This window comes from Aotus nancymaae, unplaced genomic scaffold (assembly GCF_030222135.1).
Source record: "Aotus nancymaae isolate 86718 unplaced genomic scaffold, 86718_ANA_hifiasm-v0.15.2.pri h1tg000015l_0, whole genome shotgun sequence".
Lineage (NCBI taxonomy): Eukaryota > Metazoa > Chordata > Mammalia > Primates > Aotidae > Aotus > Aotus nancymaae.
In genome coordinates, this window is record NW_026988426.1 from 5238200 (window position 1) to 5263197 (window position 24998).

Here is a 24998-nt window from a genome sequence, read left to right on the forward strand (position 1 = left end):
ACAGGGGCCCCCACCTGGGTTGTTTTGTGGTGGGTCCCACCCACAAGCAGATCTGTGACCACAGCTGAGAGGCCAGGCCCAGCCAAGCTTGGACGCTTGGGCCCCAGTTCTCCAGGTGGAGTGCCTGTGGGGTCTGCTGCTGGCATCACAGTGGGCAGGACCCCGTGAACCAGAGGTGCACGAGTGAGCGGGGGGAGGTGACCGTGCAGAAGGGCCTTGCCTTGTAGCCTTGGATGTTCCCGTTCTGGCTCTCCGGGGGTGGTGGGTCCCACGTGACCTCCAGCTGGCTGGCCGTGAGTGGGGTCACCTGCACGTTCTGTGGGGCCATGGCAGGGGCTGAGGAAAGAGCAACATGGAGAGAAGCTGAGATGTCCATTCAGAGCTGGCTGGGCCCCTCGCCCACATGCCCATGGGGCTCGAGTGTACCCTAATTCCACTGGGAGCCACATGAGCAATTCTGCCCTGGGCCGTCAACTGGGCTTGGGAGGCCTTGGACACAATCAAATACTGGGATCCATGGCTTTGTGTCCCTGTGAGAGCTCTCAGCCCTTTTATGCCAGGGAAGACTGCAAACCTGTCCCATACAATGTTCTCAAATGTATAAAGTAAAATATATAGAATTGCAAAGAAAAACGATTATACCGAGATACAGTTAGCAGAGTATTTGAAACAAAAGGTATGAAATCCTAATCTATGTGCTTCTTGGTTAGTACCTGACCAGGCTTAGGGGCTGGTCTGATGGCTGCTGTGAGGGCAAAGCATTTTTGGGTCCTAAGGATGTTAACTTGAGGTCCCAGAAATGCCTGGGACATGACAAGGTCACCGCGGCTCTGTTGGTGAGGGAGTCACAGGATTTCTGACTGCCGTGATTTTTGTCACTGATATTTCTGATTGAGATGAGAGAAAATCGGCTGTGTTCCCATCACAGGTTCAGGCATCCCTGGCTACATAGCCCTGATGTGGACGAAGCTCGTCTGGACACAAAGAGCTGTCCCTCCAAGGGGGACAGGGAATCCGATGTCTGAGAATATTGTTGCACCTTGCTCTCTGAGGCCAGCTCTGGCTTCAAATTCTGAAGATCTAGTCTTTGCCTCCAACTCCCTTGCTCCCCGCTGGGAGGAGCTCACCGGGGTGTTGTCTGAGTCTGCAGGGCTAAGTGGTACATGCAAAAACCAAAGACACATGAGGAGGGTGTGGCTGCACCTCCACACCTCACCACACAGCCATCAGGGAGTTGAGAGCTCTACAGAGAGTACACACCTGCGTTGCAGAACGACTCCATCCTGTCTGCACCGTGCCAGCTTCACGCCGTCTTCAAATTCCATGCTGTGCACTTTCTCTTGACGGCCTGTACTCTGCTACTCCCTCCTCCCACTGGGGATCTCCTGGCTGTCCATGAGCTAGGCCCTGGGAAGCTCCAGGGCAGCTGTGCAGGGGGCCTGTCTCTGGGAGGCCGAGCCAAGCCCTCCTCTTTACCTGCAGCTGGGGCTGTGGCCCAGGAGTGCAGCCTTTTGACCAAGTCTCTTTACAGACCATTGATGGAGACGATAAACAGTCGCTGTCCGAGGGAGACGGCCCAGCAACCCAGCTCTCTGGAGAGGCCTTCTTGGGAGAGACTGACCTCAGGACTCGCCCCTTCCCTGTCAACCCCTCCCCACTTTCTGCTCTCTCCCCCCAGTGCAGAATATGATAGTAATTAACACCCACTCAGCCTGACACCAACTATTTATTTTGTTCTAACTGTGTGGTTTCCATATTATCACTGCCCACCCTGCCGTTAATGGAAATGTTAATAACCCACACCAGGTTGTTGTGACAGATGCTCAGCCTCATTATCAGAAATTCTTATTTACCGCTCCATTAAACAACAGAATCACACAAAAAACAATTCAATCAAAACTAACTGGAGGGATTTTAACAGCCACATTAATAATCCAAAACATAAATAAAGTTAATGTCTTCTGCATGTTTGCCATCGGCAACTCCATTGCAAAATTACTGTTGTACAATTAAAATGTGAAAGGCAAAATTGAGTGCGGCCATTACCTGGTAGTCGGTGAGACACTGCCCTCACCCCACTGTGACACCCCCAGGGTTTCTTTCCAAAGACAGCCCAATTCAGTGCTGGATATCCACCTGTGTGAGCTGCAGGTGAATCCTCAGAAATCAGAGGCCCATATGCCCCCTTCTCTAGGGTGGACACGAGCTGGGCAAAGGTCCCCGGGCCTGTCTCAGGCAGCTGAGCCACACCCACCAATGCTGCATCGAGGTGCTTCTGGACCATAAAAATACTGCAGGCACCAAAGCATTTTTTTGTGGACATCAGCAGGGAAGAGAGAAATATATGTCAACACTGAGCAAAGCATACTGGTTTGGAGATTTAGTTTTTGGCTGCTGAAAGCCGCTGGGTCTCCACCCTGACAGCAGAATGCCTTTCATGAAGGCACTGCTGTTGACAAGCCCAGGTGCAACTCTCACTCTTCGTAAAGCGTGTGCGGTTTGGGAGCCAGGGAGCATCTGACTGTCGTTTGCTTTTTGTTTTCCCACTGTAAGGAAGACATACATATCAGCTTGGAAGCTTTTTATTAAAAAAAAAAATGAGTGAAATTGTTTTTAAAAAGCATTTTAGACCAGCAATGGCTGGTGTCTGCTGATAGGTAGATTGCCTGCAACTCGTATTTAAAGGGTAAGGTGCAAAGCGGGGGTTTTCTCTGGGGGCGCACACTCAGGCTGCAATGCCATTGCAGAGCTGAGTGACCCAGGTCCTTGGTGGGATGGGTCTTATACCCTTGCCAGGGGGCCTCTGTGGCCTTGGAGAGGGATCTTGCCAAGTGTAGAAAATAAAAATAAATAAAAGTTCCTCTTCAAAGCTTTTCTCTTAGTTCATTATATATAATAGCTTCTTTAAAAGTTCTAGACCCTTTGCAAATACTCCTGAGTTGCTGTTAGTCATAATAAAGAAATAAGTGTATCCAGTGTTCTTAGTTCTTAAACTTTAACCTAGATATTTGCACTGGCATGTCTGGACAAGCCCAGGCAAGTCTTAGATCATAGCTTATTCCTCTTCCTTATGTGGAAGTAGTTTTGCCTCTCTAGTAAGCGTTCTTCAAGTTACTTCCTCTTTTCCGTTGTTCTCCTCTGCCTTTACCTATTTAGGAAAGTTTTAAGTTGTTAGCCACCTGGGTGCAGCCTAGACTGTGAGGTCCACTTCCAGCCAATGGAATCAGGACACAGCAGTAGGTGGATGCATTAGACATAAATGGCCCTGCCTCCACTGTTCGGTGTGCTCTTGTGGCAGGGCTGCTGGTGAGTAGCACCCTTTCTGCAGAAAGTAAAGTTGCCTTGCTGAGAGAAAATTGATATTTGAGTGCTACTTCTTTTGCGGTACTGAAAATTTACATATAACACTGAGGCAATGAGAAAGAAGGTTCCAGGACTTCTGGAGGGACCCTCACCTGACAGCCATTTTTGAATTCCTGACATTTCTGAAATGTTCTGGAATTCTGGCTGGCTGCTTGGATGACCTTGCACAGTTGGTGTTGGGGGATAAGCCGGGCTGTGGTGTGGCTCTCCTGGGGCCTCCTGCCTCTGCAGGAAGGGGTGGACTGGACACTACAGGTAAGCCCCACATAGCAGCGAGGACAGTGTTCTGTCACCTCGCCCAACCTCCCTGGGCTTGCCATCCCTATGTGGCCAGCTAGCTTCAGTTGGATCAAGAGCAGCAGCTAGGATGCAGTGGCTGTCCCTGACTCAGTCTGAATTTGCTGGTAGGTGGAGAGCGTCACCTCAGCTCATGGTTCTAACTCCGTGTTCCACCAGACCCAGGGCAAACCTGGGCCCTGCACGGCAGCCCTGGGCTGCAGGTCCCTCATTTCAGGGCTTAGGAACCTCTGCTACAAGGTGAGGCAGCTGGACAGGCACTGGTGTGGCTCAAACCTCAGGAGAAAAAGAAAAAAGGTCCTATATGGCAGTTGGTGGAGCAGTGGAGGCTTCAGAGAGTGAGGGAAACTTTTCAGAGCTGTAGGAATTAACTGCAGGGAGAATGATGCTCATTCATTCAGGCTCCACTTACTCATTCAAAACATTCACCGTCCTCCAGACCAAGGGTTGTTCATCTGATCTGGGGACAGTGACATGGCCCTGGGACTGGCGGTAGCCCCAGCTGAGGGAGGGCTGCACATTTCATCCTCTGGCCCTATGCGACCAAATGGCTCACTTTCCAGAGGGTCACACGGCCTGCAACCTTCTCTTCCTGCAGCCTTGAGGCTGGCCAGTCACGTGGGGGCTGCACCCCTAGTCAGAGTCTTGGGACAAAAACAGCAGGAAGAAGAGATGACGCCAGCACTCGGAGGGCAGCAGTGGGAGGGACTAGCCACTGAGGTTTGGAGGTTGTTTGTTGTCCCAGTCTAACCCTGCCAAAATCTTCCCAAATATTAACCAGGGCCTAAGCCTGGGACTTCAACACCAGATGTCTAAGACAAGTTTCACCAGAGAGGCACACATCACAATAATCATGGTGCCAGGGGGAGTGTGAGAACATGGTCAGGGCCCTAGAGAGAGCACTCTCCAGTTGGGGACATGGATATTTCTGGGAAAGCAGAACATCAGGCTGGTCCTTAAATAACAGGGAGGATTTGACACGTGACAGTGGGCCAGGGAACAAGGGCACTACAAGGGCACTGTAGAGATGGAAGGAGAAAGAGGAGAGAGGTGGGAACATGGGGATGCCTGTTGGGTTCACACCAGAGAGCTGGTCATCCTACTGCTAATCCACCCTGTGCCACACTGGGTGTCTACTGTTGCCAGAACCATGCTGTGCCAATGCCGGGCATCTGCTGTTGTCAAAGCCACACTGTGCCATGCCAGGTATCTGTTTTTGCCAAAGCCACCCTGTGCCATTCTGGGCATCTTTTGTTGCCAAAGCCACCCTGTGCCATGCTGGGTGTCTGCTGTCACTATAGCCACCCTGTGCCACACCTCCTGTCACCGGAGCTGCCCTGTGCCATGTCAGGCACCTGCTGTGGCTAGAGTGGCATTAAACCATAATAGGTCACACTAGATCTCTACTTTCAGCTTTTGTAGCTCATTGATTTACTGTTTGGGTAAAGCAAGGTTTAAATGGATAATTTAACAATCAATGTTAATGTGTTAATATAATGAAATAATTGTTTACATGATTTAAAAAAAATTTTATATTCCTCAGTTTGCTTTAATGATAACATTTTCCTGGTGAGATACTCTTTCTGATTCCCTGTGGAACTATGGGAAATAGGATTCTCTGATCTAATATACCTTTTTCTGCAAACCTTGCCAGTGATCTGCTCCCCAGAGCAGGGGGAACTTGGAGACAGGTTCCAGGTCTGGATGATTCTGCAGCTCCAGAGGCCTTCTCAATGCATCAGGAGGTTTAAAGGGATTCTACTCAGGTGGGGATAAGTGAGAATTGGAGGCAGAGAGCAATGACTCAAGGCAGAAGTGTAAAAAGCAAGGGGCAGAGCCTGAGCAGGCAACCCAGGAAATGCAGAGCCCCAGATATGGGCAAGTGCACAGCACCAGGAAAAAAGGACATGATGCCTGGTGCACCCCAGCCAGCTGAGCAGCCATCCACCCTGCCCACCAGGAGCTTCAGGTCCCTACATGAGCTGAGGGATGTAAGGGCTTTTTCGCAACTATTCAACTCTGTCTTCCTATGGCGAAAGCAGCCTCTAACAGTTCATAATGCATGGGTGTGGTGGTGCTCCAATAAAACTTTACAAGAACAGGTAATGGGCTGGGTCTGACCCCTGAGCTGTTTGCAGATCTACCTCCTGGTACTCACGTCCTTGGGAATCTCCTTCCCTTGAATGTGGGCTGGATATGTGGCTTGCTTCTAAGGAGTAGAACGTGGTACCACTGTAACTCAGCAACAAGAGCCTGTACCTTCTCTCCTGCTTGCATGCTCTTGCATTCTGGCCAGCCCTTGCTAATGAAGCCAGCTGCCATATTGTGAGAGGCCCCATGCAGAGGCCCTTCATGGCAAAGAACTCAAGTCTAGTAGCCTACGAGAAATGAAATCCCACTAGCAACTGCATGGGTGAGCCTGGAAATGCATCCTTCCCCGGTTCAACTTTCAGAGAAGACCACAGGCCTGGGTGTTACTGTGCCAGAGATCCTAAAGTGAGGACCTAGCTAAGTGTGCCCAGATTTCTGGCCGACGGAAACCAAGGTAGGAGATGTGTGTTGTTTTAGGTTGCTATGCTGGGATCATTTGTTACGTGGTAACAGATGACTGATACATCCCTGCTGTAGCTCCAGCTCCTCTAGGAAGGTGTCAGCCTCTGCCTAGCCTCTGCACGTTCTGAGGTCTCCAAGACTGGCTGGAGTTTGGTGCAGCCCTTGCCATCAATGTTGGATTTCATGATGTGGGTGTGCAGGGCCATGTGTTTTTACACACAGCTAGACCCAGCTCTGGGCAGGGCACTACAGGCACCATGCAGAAGAAATGTAAGAGATGCTCCTGACTTTTTTTGTTTTTTTTTGAGACGGAGTCTCGCTCTGTCACCTAGACTGGAGTGCAGTGGTGTGATCTCGGCTCACTGCAACCTCTGCCTCTTGGGTTCAAGCAATTGAACTCAAGCCTCCCAAGTAGCTGGGATTACAGGTGCCTGCCACCACACCTGCCTAATTTTTGTAGTTTTAGTTGAGGTGGGGTTTTTACTGGCAGGTGTGTCAGTGAGGATGACAAATTGTAGAACTGTGCATGGGTTAATTTGAGTGACTCTGAGTACAGGTGACTTGAGAACACAGACGAGGACTGAGTTGCTGCGTGCTCTAAGTTCCAACTGAGCACAGGATGTGTGGAGAGAAAGGCAGGGCACTCCAGGTGAGGGGCTGAGAGCAGCACAGGTGTGGCGGCTGGGGCAGGGGACACTCTCCTTCCACAGCGCTGGGGGGCAGGCCTTAGTCTGCTCTGCTGTGACATGGCAGCTGCAATCCTAACAAATGGAGTGGCTTTAAAGACTGGGTTTTAAAAAGTTGTCTCCATAGGAAAAGGAGGTTGAGGCCAGAGAGCTTCAGACTCATGATAACAAACGTATCTGTCTTATAGACATTTCCATTTAAATGGTTAACTCCAAACCCTCAATACTGAGACAAACCTGGCATTTGATTTCATCCAGTAATGATCTTTGCTTCCCATCATCAGGAAATAGCGCTTACACCTGCTTATCAGCTCAGTCGCCATCATCGTCCACTGTTAACATAAACGAAGTTAAAAGCCACTCGAGCCAGCCAGCTCTGTTGCTTGAGGACTGTGCTTGCTTCCTGGCCCGCAGAGTGAGCCCCCATCACGCAAGATCCGGGTCCTCACAGATCATGGCGGCATCACAACCAGTGGTGTTCCTCCATGCTGCAATCCACAGCTCCTAACTCATCAATTGCATTATATGCAGTTTGTACTCACAAAACTCAACCTATTGGAGAAAGACTTTATTCCCCTTTGAGAAAACTAAGGCTGGGTGAGGTGGCTCACATCTGTAATCCTAGCACTTTGGGAGGCTGAGGTGGGATGATCACCTGAAGTCAGGAGTTCAACACCACCCTAACCAACATGGTGAAAGCCCGTCTCTACTAGAAATACAAAAATTGGCTGGGCATGGTGGTGTGCATCTATAATCTCAGTTACTTGGGAGGCTGTGGCAAGAGAAGTGCTCCAACCTGGGAGGCAGAGGTTGCAGTGAGCCGAGATCATGTCACTGGACTCCAGCCTGGGTGACAAAGCAAGACTCTGTCTCAACACACACACACACACACACACACACACGAAAAAAAAAAAAAAAAAAAAAAAAAAAAAAACGAAAACAAAAACAAACCTGAGGCTTTGAGGGGTTAAGTCACAGGCCTCAGAATGAGCTAGATCTGAACTTGGATCTGCCTAACTCTAAGGTCCAAGCTGCTTCTCTAAGGTGGGAGTTGCAAAACTTTAGGTAAAGAGGTAGTAAGGATGTCAAGCTTTGAGGGACATAAGGGCTTTGTTGCAACTATTCAACTCCACCTTCTTATGGCAAAAGCAGCCACCAACAACAAGCATGGATGTGGCAATGTTCTAATAAAACTTTATTTATAAGAACAGGTCATGGGCTAGACATGACCCCTGAGCTATCTGCAGATCCTGTTCTGAGGCAAAGGGAGGGAAGTTCAGAAGGGCTGGGACGAGAGCAGAGGTTAGACTGTGAGTTGGTGCGTCAAGTGCAGAGCCCTGGGGCAGAATTCAAGGCACCTGGCCCAGGTGACCCACCCTTGTGATCTTGTCCCCATCCTTTAACCCCAGAGCTGTCAGGAGCGCAGTGTGTACTGGCAGCAAGTTCTGGCCACTCTGGGACCCTTGTGAGGGGTGTGTGTGTGATGGGCGTGGGCCGCTAGCAGAAGGTGGCACTTCTGTGACAGCCTGCAGACAACAGGAGCTATATGATATTTCCATGGAGGCAGCTGACGTGACATGAGAGGCCCCACGGGGCAAGTGAGGCTGGAAGGAGGGCACAAGCTGGCTTCACGCCCTCAGTGCCCACATCCTGAAGCCCTCTCTCTCAGTTGTGATTGGATTCCACAGGGCCTTGCTGCCTTAGATACAGTGGTCAGGGCTGTGCGTCTTGGTCCCACTGACCAGCTGAGCATTCCTGCAGAACCCTCTGAAAGCATCTGCACTTTGCTTTTTCTCACCTGTGAAATGAGGATAATCTTTAAGCCCTGCATCTGCTTGCATGTGGCCAGTACCTGTCGTGTATGACAAAGGAGACCACCGCAGGCAGAGGGTGGGGGTCCTCCTGAGATTCCTACAGTCCTCCCACATCTGAAGGCCTGGAGCTGCTGTGCCAGATACCAGGTGATCTCTGGTCCTCTAGGGGAAGGTCAAAGGAACACTGTTTACAAGAACCGGGGGCAAACGAGGGTGGAAGAAACAGGCCAGGCCAACAAAGAGCAGCAGGACAAACTGACCAACTCAGGAAAGCAAGCCCAAGGCCGGCAGCAGGCATTCCGCTCCCCCGTACACCACCGCAGAAGCTACGAATGGGGTTTTACAGCCTCATACGAGGCCGGCCTGGCTGGCCATTAGGCCTTGACCGCAAAACATCCATCCTTTTTATCCTTGCAGAAGAATGTTTTCAAATAACTTCTTTTTTTTTTTTTTTTTCCCCCTGAAATGGTGTCTTGCTCTGTCTCCCAGACCGGAGTGCAGTGGCATGATCACAGCTCACTGCAGCCTCGACCTTCGGGGCTCCTGAGGTCCTACAGGACCTGAGTAGCTGGAACTACAGCATGCATCACCATGCCTAATTGCTTCTTTTTTTTTTTTTTTGGTAGAGAAGAGGTTTTGCTACGTTGCTCAGGCTGGTCTCATATCTGGAGCTCAAGCGATCCTCCCACCTCGGCCTCCCAAAGTGCTGGGATTACAGGCATAAGCCATCACAGCTGGCCCTGAGAACTCTTAACGGGGGCAAAGTACCACCAGTCTCCGTCCTGGCCAGCCTGGGCCGCCCCGCTGCTCTAACCCCAGGCGGGAGAGAGGGCCAAGATCTCATGTTTACCCGTGTGATCTGCAAGGCGGATTGCTGCAGGCCAATCTCGTTATTTCTGTTTAATAAGATGAAAAGTTAAATAGCATGCTCCAAGAAGAAGCAAGACTGGAATTCCAGTCTAGATGGTCTCATTGCAGAGCCTGACTTTCCTAGCTATGGCCCTAGCACCTCTGGCCTTGTCCTAAAGAGTCTGGGGAAGGACAGAGGAAGCCCTTGTTAGCCAGGAAGCAACATCCATCTGCTAAGTCCTCTCCGAACACTTCTCCACTAGGTACCGTGAGAGGCACTGGCTCCTGAGGGAGGATCTGTGTGTCTGGGATGGCACGGGGCACTTGTCCTCACATGGTGCACAGTCTAGAGCAGCCCAAGGGCAGGTGAGCAGGCCATTCTAGCCCTAGGGATGGGCTCTGTGCTGGGGATGAGCCCAGAGCACTGTTGGGGTGAGCAGCAGGGCTCCCTGGGCAGTGCCTGGGCTGAGGAGGGCTCCCCAGGCCAGGCGCATCTAGGAGAGACTTGAGGAGTGGAAAGGAGAGTTACACATGGAGAGTAAGGGGCAGGGAGGGGACAGCAGCTGAGGTGGAGCGGGCTGCCTGTTCAAAGGCTCCAGCGAGAGGGCGCAGCATGTCTGGGGGACTGAACGGCTTTAGAGATCAGAGGTTTCTCTGCGAAGGTTTGAAAGCGGAGAGTGATACAGTCAAAGCTGTACATGAGAAAGGTGGCTTTGGCTGTAGCTGGGAAGTGCACAGGATGAGGGGACCCAGCCTGGAGGAGCTTCTGCAAGGACGCAGGCTACAGAGGGCAGTCTGAGCAAGGGCGGGGCTGTGACACGGAGAAGAGTGACAGAGGTGGACCTGCTAGAAAGGGCCTGGAATCCACCAGTCGCAGTGACCAGGGAACCACATGAGCAGAGGCCTCGAGGGGTTAAGTCACATCCCCCATAATGGGCTAGATTTGCACCTCAATCTGCCTTGCTTGAAGGTCTATGCTGCTTTTCTAGGCTGGGACTTTCGAAACTTTTGATAAAGGTCCAGATAGTAAGGGTACTAAGCTTTGAGGGACAGAAGGGCTTTACTGAAACTCTTGAACTCTGCTTTCCTGTGGCAAAAGCAGCTTCTGACAATATGTAATGCCTGGGTGTGGTGGAGAGACTTGGGCTGAGGCTGGGGTTTCCGTCATGGATTTTTGGGGTGGGTGGACGCACTCTTCCCAGGGCAATATGTGAGCAGGCTTGTTGCCACCGTTGCTGCTGCTGCCAAGAGGCTGGAGAGGGACAGCGATGGCTTCACTCCCAGGCAGAGCTCCTGCAGCACTGCTCCGAGGGCCCCTCTAAGGATCTGGTCCCCTATGCAGCCCTGCAGGTGAGGAGACTGAGCCCCAGGGAGGCGGAGTAATTTGTCCAGGATTATGGGAACAGAGCCAGGAGCCAGACCTAGGCCTTCTGGCTTCTAAGTGCCTGCTCTTGGCTATTACACAGAAATGCCATTTTGGACAAGTTGTGTTAAGGAGTTTGTGGGTCCCCCGGCAGAGATGACAGGCAGACAGTCGGACTTGCAGGCCTGGGTTCTACCAGAGTCTTCCAGATGGGAGGGGACTCATATGGGAGTTGTGACTCCAGAGGCAGCTGAGGATGGGGAGTGATGTGGGGGAGGGACGGGGGAAAGCTGAACCCCAAGTAACCCCAGAGAGAAGTGGAGCTGGGGCGGCCAGGGCAGAGTGCTCTGGAAACCAGGCTCTGGAAGCCATTCCTCAAATCAAAGGCCAGGGCAAGACTAGGGACACAAGCAGCCACTAGACTTTGCAACAAGCAGTGAATCACGTGACTACAAGAAATCACAGTGCACTATTTCAGAGTTGCTAGAAGAGTAGGTTTTAAATGTTTTCACCACAAAAATATAACAGTATGTGATGTGATGCATATGCTAATTAGCCTGATTTAATCATTCCACACCGTAAATGTTACTTTGTGCCCCATAAATGTATATGATTATTATTTGTCAAATAAAAATACAATTTTTTTAAAGAAGCTCATACATATGCATCATGGTTTCAATGGCATGGGTTGGGGCTGACAAGTCTGGAAGGACAGGACTGTGGGCTGTCAGAACAGAAAATTCCATGGGAATTCGAATGTGGACTGGATATTTGATTACACTAAGGCATTATTGTTAATTTTCCTGGGTATAAGAATGACTTTGTAGTTATACACTGCGATGTTTAATACTGAGTGTTCAATCCAACTTCATTGGATTGAAGGATTCAAAGTATGAATCCTAGGTATGTCTGTGAGGGTGTTAGCAAAATAGATGAACATTTGAGTCAGTGGGCTGGGGAAGGCAGACCCACCCTTAATCTGGTGGCCACCATCTAATCAGCTGCCAGCAAATGTAAAGCAGGCAGGAAAAAAGTGAAATGAGAGAGACTGGCCTAGCTTCCCAGCCTACATCTTTCTCCCATGCTGGATGCTTCCTGCCCTTGAACATCAGACTCCAAGTTCAGTTTTGAGACTCAGACTGGCTCTTCTTGCTCCTCAAGCTTGCAGATAGCCTATTGTGGGACCTTGTGATTGTGTAAGTTTATACCTAATAAATACCTAAACATATAAGGAAGTTTATTAAATATAAAAAAAAATATTAACTATATGTATATAAATATATATATTAATATATATATATAAACTCCCATATACACTATATATATCGGAGTTTATCAAATATATATGCATAATATACATATTACATATATATATATATACTGTGATTGTGATGCTGATAACCCTTGACATGAACTGTTTAGAGAGTTATTCAAAACAGCATTTGACACTCCTGATTCACCACTCATGAGAGGCAAGTTTAGTGACTCTATACATAATACCTTTGGCCATATGTGGAGAACCAAGAAATGTAATGAAGCTGGTTGGTTGCTCCTCAGTTCAGTGGACTAAGTAATGAAAGAAAATGATGAACTCAGGGATTCTGTCTCCTGGCTTCAGAAGGAGATACTGAGTCTCAAATCTGCTAAGATTGCCTTGAGTGACAGTCTCCTCTCCTGTAGAGAAAGAGCTGAAATTGTGGCAAAACAGACACAAGCTCTCATCATGTGAGCGGCTGACCTGCAACGAAAGGTGCACGTGCAGCCTCCCCAGGTGTCTACTGTTAAACTGAGGGCACTGACTGAACAAGACTGGGACCCTGCAACTTGGAATGGGGATGTGTGGGAGGACCCCGTTGAAGCTGGGATCACTGAGTCTGTAAACTCTGATGAACCTTTTTTGCCAGAAGGAACAGCTTTCCTGTCCCCAGTAGTGGCAACATCCCAGCCCATTGTGGGACCTTGTGATTGTGTAAGTTAATATTCAATGAACTCTCCTTTAATGTATATACATAATATATGTATATATAAATATTTATATATTTTATATTTGTATTTTTAGATTTATATATAGTATATATTATATATTAATATAAATATATTCATATAAACACATGATATATAGCTATTAATATATATTCTATATACACATATAATATATAGATATAATATATATTTATATAGAGGCTATTGGTTCTGTCCCTCTAGAGAACCCTGACTAATACGTGTGTTGAAGGGTTCTTGTAGGGATACATGCTGACAGTATTTGTGAATAAAATGATATGATGTTGTAGACTGCATATGAAGTCTGAGAGCTGCTTCAGGATGGTATGGGAGGGGAGCGGGTGGGTGTATGGATGAAACAGGACTGGCCATGGTGCCTTGCAGTTGAGCTGGGTGGCGAGTGCAGGAGTGTTCTTGACACAGCCGGGCTGTGGAGATACTGTGAGTTTGGTTCCAGATCTTTGAAAAGGGGAGTCACATACCTTTTTTGGTTTCCCAGTGAATATAAAAGCTATCCTACTCCTATACCAGTCTGGTCAGTGTGCAATAGCATTATGTCTGAAAAAAAATACTGTACATGCCTCAATTAAAAAATACTTTCCTGCAGAAACAGTGCTGTCACAGAGACAGAGTGACACAGAGTGAGCATGTGCTGTTGGGGAAATGGCACCTGCAGCAGGGCTGCCCCCCAACCTTCCATCTGTAAACAACGCAGTATCTACGGAGCACACTAAGGCCAAATTCAAGGAGAGTGATATGCTTGCACTCGTCTATCTACTTCTGTGCATGCTTGAGATTAACCCAACTAGAAGCTGAACAGCAGAAACACAGGCAAAGGGGGGCGAGTTCTCTCAGGGAGAGTGTGGCTGGGGAGGAGAAGCAGGGCCAGGGATTGAGAGAAGCCTGGGGGTGGCGTGAAAAACTGCCATCAAAGCCCTTTCAAATCTGGTGTCCCAGGTACACTCCCAACAGTGGGTTGGGTGTGAACCCCACTTCTATGGGAGATTCAAGCCCCTGGGAGGGGTGGTCTGCCCGGCCACACCCATGGAGACAGCGCTTCCCTCCTCTAGGAGGATGGGCCAGCTTCTCCTATGGTGCAGAGCCCACCTGTAGCCCCCAGTTTGCCCTGAGCTCTGCCACTCATGGGAGGCCCCAACCCTTGCAGGCTGGACCCCAGAGAAGGTCACGAAGGCCCAGGCTGGTGATCCTCCCTCTCCCTGGCTGAACAGCTGAAGGGCGGGCCCACACCTCGGGGCTTTCTTGCTCCCTTTCTTGCCAGCAAGTGGCTGAGCAAGTGGGTGCTAAAGAAAGAGGCCTCCGCTGGCTGCTAGTGTGGCGACTGGAGGGATCCCAGAGAAGCCGGCTAAGGGCCTTTCCAAATGCAGCCCTGGGCACGGGAAGATGCTCCACAGCCTTTGTCTACAGTTACGGATTCAGCTTAGTAATAACACCATCCCGCCACCTCAGTCTCCTGGGTACCGGCATCTGCTGGGCTGAGGGAGCAGCAAGTGAAGCCTGAGCACATCCCCCCGGCCTGGGGGCCAGAAGGACACCCATTGTGACCACAGTGTGGGTGGGCCTGGCAGGACCTCAGGGTTCCTGGGGCCAGTCTCAGGAGTGGATTTAATTTTTCCCCCATACACCATGAGGATCCCCTGAAGGGTGGAAACAAAAAGTGAGGGGATGGGATTTCACAAGGGTTATCCCAGCAGAAGTGTAGAGGATGTGTGGACACTGGCCCCAGAGGCTTCCCTGAGAGCCTCCACCAGAGAGGGGGAGTTAGGCTCACACCCGGGGGGCATGGCACCTCCCCACCCTCCCCTCACTGCAACCTCCGCCTCCCAGGTTCAAGCGATTTCCGACTCAGCATTGATGAGGCTGCTCTCAGGGCCATCCTCCCCCAGGGCTTCGTCTGCCTCGGGCACCACAGCTCTGTCCTGGGAGCACCCGAGCTTTCTGAGCAGCAGCTCCTGTCACCCACCCTCCATAGTTCTTCCGCCTACTCTTCTTGACATCCCATCCCCATGGTGCTTTCGGGGTGTCGGTTCCTGGCCTCAGGCCCCCCACAGGCCTCAGCAAGAGGGTGTCCGGGACAGGGTATGCTGCAGAGAGCCTGAAGGTAGCAGTGAGTCCCGAAATCTCCCTGGCATGGGGAAGGGGCGGGGCAACCTCTGAGTCACTCATCAACACCTGTGCACGGCTGCTGTGGGCTGGGTGCAGTGCCCTGGAGAATCCCCCTAGTGGAGGCACCTGCATCCCAGAACCTCTCCACTCTGCACTCCTTGGCAAGGGTGTCTTAGATTCGTTTGTGCATGAAGGGAACATCTGAAAAAACATGAGCTGCAGCCCAGAGGGTGGGACGGAGCCCAAGGAGCCCTCTGCCCCCTGCAGAGCCTGGATAAAGGTGACTCATCACTCATCAATGCAAACGGAGCACTGATTCCCACCCAGGAGATTGTGACGATTTGTGCCCAGCACACAGTAGGCTCTCGGCAAGATGTTCATCCATCATCCAGGACCACGTCGACAGCACTGCACACAGCACAGACCCTCGGCATTCACTGGAGAGTGTGGCCACAGAAATGACAGGGCGGCCTGTGGTTTGCACAATGTCATTACCGTGTGATGTTAATAATTACCCAGGGAGCCCTCTGCACGTCGATGCTGAGGTATTGCAGCCTGGGAAGTGTGGGATTGCGACGTTAATTACCCTGTAAACAAGTGCCATTCACACTTCGCTACAAACACGTTTTCAAACTAACAACATTGAATCCTTTTAATTTCACTTAATAGGCACTAGGACTGGCTTTATTTGTCACTAGGGGGAGCTGAAACAGCGAGAAGCTTTGTTATTTTTTTTTCTCTCATTCCAACCAACAGTAATTAAAAACCTGGAGCACTTAGAAGAAAGGTAGGACCCACATTGTATAAGGTTTTCATTCTTACAAAAAAAAAGAGCAAATATTTTCAAGATACTTTTCTGTCTTCCACAACCACATGTACACCGAGAGCAACCAAACACCACCTAAAGTCACTGAGTTATTTTGTTTATTTTTTGAGATGGAGTCTCACTCCAGGCTGGAGTGCAGTGGCACAATCTCGGCTCACTGCAGCCTCTGCCTCCCAGGTTCAAGCGATTTCCGGCTAATTTTTGTATTTTTAGTAGAGATCTGGTTTCACCATGCTGGTCTCAAACTCCTGTCCTCAAGTGATCCACCCGCCTCAGCCTGCCTCCCAAAGTGCTAGGATTACAGGCATGGGCCACCGCTCCTGGCCCACCGAGTGATTTTAAATGCTGGATGTGGGTGTCTGCCTGTCTTTTCTTTTTTGGTGAAAATTGTGGGGCTAAAGGCCACAGTGCTGGACACTCGGCTCTGACCTGAGCTTGGCAGTCACTCCCTATTGAGTGTAGAAAAAAGGTAAGTTCTGGCTCCCTTTTTTTCGGAAAACCTATGTTGCTCTTTTTGCTGGACTAATATTTAACATGCCTGAGGAACCATGTGAGCCTCAGCCTTAAGCTGAGATTGGCGATGGGCAGGGCAGGGACAAGCCATTACAATACCCAGGCTCACAGCAACCACTGCAATAAAACTGCCAGGAATGACTTAACAAGCAGCAGCAGGACCTGCACCAGGATCGCTGCCAGCCCAGCAGCACGGTGCTGGAGGGACGGCCAGCTCCTGAGGAGCAAGCACGAACAGATGAATAGGAGGACGGCGAAGATTTCCAAATCCCTTTACAATTTAATACCTTTACATCAAAATCCCAGGAGCATTTGCCTTTTTTGAGATCTTGCCAAGATGATTGTAAAATTCATAGAATGGCTGAGAAATTTTAGAAAACAAAGAGGAATAAGACAAGCTCTCTTAAATATGAAAACGTGTCATAAACTGATATAAATGAAAGGTTTAGAGGTACCAGGGCAACAGGAAAGATATCTGTGGAATGAAGGAAAGTCCTCAGACAGACTTGACTGTAAGAATTTAAAACATGATTAAGATGCATCACAAAGAAATTAAAAATCAATAGATGGTTTTGAGGGAAAAACTTCTCCGGAAACAAATGATCTATTTAGAAGTTCACTTCATGCCAGGTTCCAGAATTGATTCCAGTAGAATGAAAGAGTTTAATGGAAAATATAAAACGATACAAATTCAGAAAGAATTTGGGTGAATATTTACGTGGCCTCAAAATGGGAAGGAGTGATGCCTCAGATCTAAAGGTTTGAGCACATGACCATTTAAACACAATAAACTGAAGGCAACAGAAAGGGAAAACTATTTGCCATAAACATGATCAAACATGATAACCTTAATCTATAAGATGCTCTAAGAAATCAGCACAAAACACTTTTTAAGATGGAGACCAGGCTTGAGAATCCCCTGACCAAAGTCCATTAAGCTGTGGAGACAATCTTGACCTTGCTGGTTCTGCAAACATAAACAAAACTTAACCTGGGCTATGCCTACATTAAAGAAAAATAAAACTTAAGCCTAATCAATCAGAAGTTGCCAGCTTACTTATAATTATACAACTAGTGATATGGTTTGGCTGTGTACCCACCCAAATCTCATCTTGAACTATAGCTCCCATAATTCCCACATGTTGCGGAAGGGGCCTTGTGAGAGAAAACTGAATCATGGGGGTGGTTTCCCCCATACTGTTCTCATGGTAGTGAATAAGTCTCACGAGATCTGACGATTTTATAAGGGGTTTCCCACTTCACTTGGCTCTCATTCTCTCTTGCCTGCTGCCATAGAAGATGTGCCTTTCACTTTCTACCATGACTGTGAGGCCTCCCCAGCCATGTGGAACTATGAGTCCATTCGACCTCTTTTGCTTCATAAATTACTCAGTCTTGGGTACATCTTTATCAGCAGCATGAAAACCAACGAAAACAACTCGGGATTTTCTAACAGTTTAGACCAAGTAAGGCAACAACATACTCTTAAGTCAAATATTTTCTTTGTCCATCTCCCACACTCACACCATAAAAACCTTCTCCTTGTGCTCCCTCCATGGAACCCCAAACCACCTTGGAACTGGTGCTGCCCGATTCATGAATTGCTGTTTGCTCAAATAAACTCTTCTAACATTTTGTGTCTCAGTTTGCCTTTTAACAGACCCCCATGAGAAAAATGGCCATGAGCGCCACAGGCATTTAATCACAGACCAGTAATTTAAAAGCCCATCTAGTAAAATAATAATGAGATACATTTTTGCCTAATACATTAGGAAAGATTTAGAAGCAGGATGAAAGAGGAATGCACCCTGAGACCTGTAACTGGTCACCACTGCAGGGTGTCAATTAGTTGAAGTATTTCAAAAGTGAAAAATGTTCATGTCATTGAACAAAAAATTCTGCTTCTAGCGTTTTATCCCAAGGAAGGCATCAGAGAAATTTGAAATAGTGTTCAGAGTAGCTTTATTTCTAATAGCAAGATGCTAGACCCATGGCCCTGTACAAATGTACTAGATGATGGAAAATAATGGTAATAACCCTGTGGGTTGTAGGAAGTTTACCCCCACCTCGGACCCAGCCCTGCCCATTCCATCAGGTGCCCCCTGCCTCATCCCTGGCCTTGGGCCTCATGTCTCATGTAGCAGCGAGCCTGCCTGTCCCCTCCCATGCTCCCTCACACAGACATAACACACCTGATGTGCACACAACCTGGGCTGCAAACACAGTCAAGATGAGTCCCAAGCCCCACTCTGAACCTAAATGTGGCTCTTGAGCCCCTCCCACATAGACATGCTGGAGCCCCCACTACTTCCAGCCCCCAGAAGGAGGCTACAGATGCCAGGGGTGGCGATTCTAGGTCTGGCTACCACTAGACCCCAAACCACAGGGCAAGATCTGGAGAAAGCCTGTGGAGAAGAAGCCTGGGAAGGGCACCTTTCTTCCCATGGAAGGGCTGTGCCTGGCCCGCACTGTCTACAGGAGCCCAGGAGATTCCAAGGCACCTCTTGGACTGGCTGGGCAGAGAGCAGGTGTGCAGAGCATTTGAGGGCTTGGTGGGGTGGGCTGGGGGCTTCTGGTCTCTTCCCAGGAAGCTGGAACAGCCAGGGGCTTTACTCATCAATCAATAGCAGCCCTTCCTCCTGATTCACCCTGATCCAGCTTCCCAGCTGCAGGTCCCAGAAGCCCCCAGGACTGCCAAGTGACCCCAACCATCAGCAGCAGGGCTCAGCAGGCAGGGAAGTGAGCTGGCTCCGGGAATGAGCTAAGGGTCAAGGGAATTACGAGGCCGCAGGCTCCAAGAAGATGGTCTGTGTGGGAACACCGCACCTCCTTTTATTTGGAGGCTCTGTCCTTGGGCAGCTGCCACTAGCTCTGGCTAAAGAGAGCCCCTGGGGATAGCAAGGGTGCGCGAGGGGTCCCAGTGGCCAGTGTGGGTGTCAGGGGGCCCTGCTCTAGGTGAGGAGGCCTCGCTCTTGCAGTCCCTGGGAGCTGGGCTGGGAGCCATGCTTGTCTGTGCTAGGACCCCCATGGCAGAGTGGGTAGAACCTGCCTGCCCCCACTGTCCCCACAACACATATGGGGCTGGATCAGTTTTTGGTCAGTATGGATTCAGAAAGAACAGAAAACCATGGGCTTTGTTTGGCGTCTGCGGCCAGCCTTGCTGTTTTGTTTTGAAGCTCTAATGGTTTCAGAGCTCCTGGGAGTTTTTAGAGCCTCCCTTTTTGAAAGGACAATCGCTGCAGGGCAAACAGGAGAGCTGGGCCAGGCACCTGTGGACAGGAGGCCTTACTTTAGGACCTCCCTGAGGCCCCTGGGCCCTGGGGCCTCTCTATCCCCCTTTAGAGTTCAGGGGTCACTCCATCACTTGTGCTTCTGGACTGGTGGCCTGGGCTATGCTAGCTGTTCTTCTCCCTCCTTCATTCCTGTCTAAACGTGTTCTCTCTCCTCCTCCCTCCCTTCCCCCAACATCTTCAGAACGTGTTCTGTGTTCCAGGTTTATGCTAAGGCTCTGGGAATGAATAAGAGGGGTCCGTGCCCTTGTGGAACTCAGAGAGAAAGGAACCATCCTCAGGTGGGTATGCAAAGAGCTGTGTGTGTGGCATGTTCTGGGGCAGAGGAAGAAACAGCTAGTTCCGCCAGGGGAGAGAGAAGACAGCCGCCCCTCCAAGGGCTGGCATGGATGCTGGGCTGCACGGGAGGGAGGACTGTGTGTCCCCCAAGGGACACGAGTGGGGAGCAGTCATTCTAGGTGGACACAGCTTGGTATGGGTGAAGGGCACATGCTGAAGGGGGGCAAGACTGGGGGGTCTGGAAATACAGGCAGGGGCTGAGATGCCTGCCTGGGGTCTGGGCAGGAGTGCAGGCTTCTCCTGAGACCAGGGCCCATCCATGAATAGTGAGTGTCTTGAAGGCTGAAGCATGGTTTCTTTTTACCCCACAGTGCCCAGAACACTGCAGAATGTGGAACTGGGCCCAGAACTCTGACTGGGAGTCACCTGAACAGCTCTCCTGCCGAGGAACCCACAGACACTGCCCATACCTCCACCAGAAAAAGTTCTGGCCACCTAGTCAGACTCTGCACATTAGCGCTGCAGGACAGCTGTGGTGAATTCCCGGTTCCCTTCTTCTGACAGCAGCACTGGGTCTCCTCTAGGGACCCTCTCGCCTCACAGTTGGCCCATGTGGTCCAGGTAGAGATGACATCTCTCTGCCTTTGGGCACCTCAGGACGGTGGCTGTAGCAACTAGTTCTGGGATACATAAGCAACTAAAGGCAGGCTGAAAACAGCCAGTGGACTTCTACTGCAGAAGAAGGAAGCTGTCTGTGCCAGGGGCTGTATGCACCTTGATGAAGGGCCTGATTAAGGAAGGAGCCAACTCAGAGGAAAGTGGATCCAAGAGGCCACATGGAGCAGCTCGCTGGGGTGCTGGATGCAGCCATGCCTGAAGCTGTCCCAGGCTCCGCAACTCTTCCGGTGCAGGAGTTAATAATGGTTCTTTCAGCTTAAGCTTGTTTGCATTGGGTCCTACCTCCTGCATACTGGAGTCCTTACTGTTGTATTATTTTTGCCAATTTGTAATGCCTGGACTTGTACATCAATCTCAACTAAGAATCTAAAAATTGCCCTTTCTCTCTGAGGTTAAACAGATTTAAGTAACGCATATTTGAACTGTGGGTACCCAGCAATCATCTACTCTGAACATTTCTTCATTTTAGAGAAGAAATGATGAGGCCAGACAAACTGAGTCACTCCACCCAGGGTCCCCCTCATTCATCAAATACTGACTGGGGGCTGACCCTGGGCCAGGCACATTCTGCACATTCATCTTATGAGCAGGACTGGCACGTTAGTGGCAGCAATGAAGCCAGAACCTGAATCTCTTCACTCACAGCTCTCCCCACAGCAGCACGAGGTCTCAAAGCTAGACTCGGAGGGGTTAAGTGACTTGCCCATGGTCACACAGGCAGTAAACAGCAGAGCCAACGCTTGGACATGCACACTTACCTATGGGGCCATGGCAAAGTCTTAGTTCTCATAAAAGCCCTTGAGCATTTTGGGCCCAGGAATTTGTGGTGCTCTGAAGCTTCCAGCTGAGGGGACGGAAGTTTGCCCTATTTAATTTCCTTTTCTGAAGGCCTACCTGCTCTAAATCAATGTGTTAGCAGTGCCTCTCCTCAGCGGATTATGGTTATCACAAGGTGGGTACTTGGGCTGTGAGAAGCAGAGGCTAGAAAGCGAATGACGAACTGGCTTTCCCGTTCCAGAAAACTCTCTGCAGTGTAAACACAGAGCCTGGAGAACTGTGCTGAGGCTGAACAACAGCTGAGATGTCTGCCTGCAGGGACGGCACTGCCAGGCCCAGCGCAGGACACGTGCGAGCCAAGCCGTGTCACATGGGTGGGCTGGAGCAGAGAGACCTGGGTGAAGGGGCTGCGTCTAGGAATTTAGTTTTTAGTTTAACTTAAAGCAAGGCTGATAATGGTCCTTCCCTAAAGCCAATCTCCCTCCTCCTTTGGGGGTGGAAACTGCCTTTGTAAAACTAATAAAAGGCCGTGAGATTAAGAGTATGGGAGAAGCCTGAACTCTGCTAAAATGTAAGCATAGTTTCTTTTTTTTTTTTTTTTTTTTGAGACAGAGTCTCACTCTGTAGCCCAGGCTGGAGTGCAGTGGTGTGATCTTGGCTCACTGCAACCTCTGCCTCCTGGGTCCCGGTTTAAGCAATTCTCCTGCCTCGCCTTCCCAGTAGCTGGGATTACAGGTGTGCACCACCATGCCCGGCTAATTTTTTGCATTTTTAGTAGAGACGAGGTTTCACCCATGTTGGCCACGCTGGTCTTGAACTCCTGACCTTGTGATCCACCCACCTTGGCCTCCCACAGTGCTGGGATTACAGCCGTAAGCCACCAAGCCTGGCCCCTAAGTGTAGTTTCTATAATCCCTCACTGCTTAGGAGTCACATGACCAGAAGTCACACAATTTGTGGCTTCCCCAGTTGCTCCTATAGATAACATCACTATTATAGAAACTAAGGTTGATCTTTGGAGATGCTTTTCAGACTCTGGCATTCTGAAAATGGACTAACCCCACCTGCACTCACGACTCAAGCAATCCTGTGGCCCCACTCAGAGGCTGACTCAGCACACCACTCAGAGGCTGACTCAGCACATGAGGACCATTTTCCATGCCCCATGATGTCACCCTCAGCCAATCAGCAGCACCTATGCCCTAGCCCCCTGCCCATCAAACTATCCTGGAAATAACTAACCTCTGAGCCTTCAGGGAGACCAACTCCAGTGATAACTCTGGTTCCCCCACGTGGCTGGGCCCTAATTACACTCTCTCTTTACTGCAATACCATGGGCTCAGTGAATGGGTTTTGTCTGTGTGACAGGTAGGAGGAACCCACTGGGTGGTTACATCCCCTTGTGTAAACCCCAGCTCCTAGCACTGCTCCCCCATGCCAGGGTGCTAAAGTAGCTGCACAGCCTCTGCCGGCCTGTGTACCCTCACCAGCCCTGCCTCTCCTCCCACATGCCAGGGCTATAAAGTGGCCTCACAGCCTCTGCCAGCCTGTGCACCCTCACCAGCCGTGCTTCTGCCTCCTCTCCCAGGGTGGTGGCAACCTCCACCAGCCTGTGCACCCTTACCAGCTCTGCCTCTCCCTCCCCACTGCCAGGAGCCTCCAGAAGGAGCCTCATGGAAAGAGCAGCCCAGGACATGACTGCCTATGCAGCAGATGGTGACAGTGTCATTGGCCATTATGGGAACAGAGGCCACCCATTCCTTCTCCCTCCCCTTCCTCAGGATGAGGAGCTTCTGAAAGCCTTCCCTGCAGCCCTGCTATGAGACACTGATTCTACCTTCCTTCATCTCAGTGCATTCGAGAGGCCCTGTCTCCAGGGCATGTCCCTGGGCACAGGCTTTCCCTGGCTGCACTCCTGCCCTGTATCCTAATGTAGAAGTCTGGGAACCTCAATTTGCCCAAATGACAAAGGTATTTTTGAGCCCCTCTGGCAATAACCCTGGGGGCAAGGAGCTGTTTGGGATGAAGCAGGCATGGTCTAATAGGGAGGAGCAGCACTAGAGAGAAGACAGCCCCACTGCTGGGGATAAGGCAGAGATGTGCACAAGACACCCAGGATAGAAGTGCAGAGGAGAAATCTGGGCCCTGCCTAGACAGACAGGCACAGGGAGGGCTCCCAAGAGAGGAAGCCCTAGAGGGCATCCTGGGGCAACAGCAGCTGCTCCTCAGGGGATAAATGCATAAAGGGTGCTTCAGGCCTCAGTCAGGTTAAACTGGAGAGGCTGCACAGGGCACTCTGGGCGGGTGTGACGCTGTAGGCACCAGCTCTGCTATTACTCTCAGCACCTGCCTTCAAGCTCTGTGAGCAGCGCAGTGTGGCCACGTGGAGTTTGTGTGTGCATGGAAAAGGCCTTGGTGGCCTGGGCACAGCAAGTAGGCTTTCCTTACCTTTCTGTGGGACTCCAGAGGGTGCAGGTGGCAGAGCTCAGGCCTCCAGGCAGAGGTGAGTCATGTGGAGGGCATGGGTGTGTTGAGGAGGAGGTGGAAAAGGAGGACAGGCCTCTGGAAGCGAGGGCTGGAGCAGGGATGCCCATGTGGGGAGGGGAGGGAGAAGCCACATCACACTGTTATGCCAACCTCAGAGGCCAGGCCCACCTACAGCCTCTGCAGCTGTCTCCCACACCTGGGCTGTCTCAGCTCTGCACTGCTGAAAAGTCCCTCACTCCCCCATACTCACAGTAGCACATTCAAAAGTCCAAAAGAGGGAAGCCCCCTGAGTGTCCATCCATGGAGGAGTGGACACACCAAATGTGGCAAATGCATGCAATGGAATATTACTCAGCCATGAAAAGGAAGGAAATTCCGACACCTGCTACAACGTGGGTGAACCTCAAAAACCTCACACTGAGTGCAAGGATTTAGACACAAAAAGACAAGCATCGCATTACTCCATTTGTAGGAAGTATCTGGAACAGGTGAACTTGCAGTGACAGAGAGTAAGTGAGAGGTTGCCCAGGATGGGAAAAGAGGGAAAAGGGGGCCTGCTTAATAGACATGGGATTTCTGTTTGGGAAGAAGAGGTAGCTCCAGAGACGGACGTTGGCGATGGCTTCTCAACATTCTGAATGTGGCTGAACTGTACACGTAGAACGGTTTAAATGTTATACGCATCTTTCCACGATGACACTCATATGGCCTGGATGTGTCCCTGCCCAAATCTCATGTTGAGCTATAATCTCCAACATGGAGGTGGGGCCTGGCAGGTGGTGACGGGGACACAGGGGTTGGTTTCTCATGAATGGCTGAGTTTTCGTGAGATCTAGTCATTTCAACGTGTCTAGCACCCCCTACACCGCTCTCTCTTGCTCCTGTTTTCACCATGTGAGACGCCTGCTCCCTCTTCAGCTTCCACCCTGATTGGAAGCTTCCTGAGGTCTCCCCAGAAGCAGAAGCCACGATGCTTCCGGTTCAGCCTGCAGAACTGTGAGCCAAGTAAATGTCTTTTCTTATAAATTACCCAGTCGCTTTACAGTGGTACGAGAAGGAAGTAAGACACAAACAGTGCAAACCTCAGACCTGGAGCCA

The 24998-nt window shown here is 50.3% G+C and overlaps 1 protein-coding gene across 1 annotated transcript in view; it reads right to left on the bottom strand.

The window, feature by feature from the left end:
- Window positions 1–24998, bottom strand: part of SDK1 (sidekick cell adhesion molecule 1) — a 652070-nt gene that overhangs the window by 56716 nt on the left and 570356 nt on the right. Inside the window, exon 35 of the mRNA XM_021675988.2 lies at window positions 221–336. Coding sequence (XP_021531663.2) covers window positions 221–336 — 116 coding nt within the window. The remainder of the gene's footprint in view (window positions 1–220; window positions 337–24998) is intronic.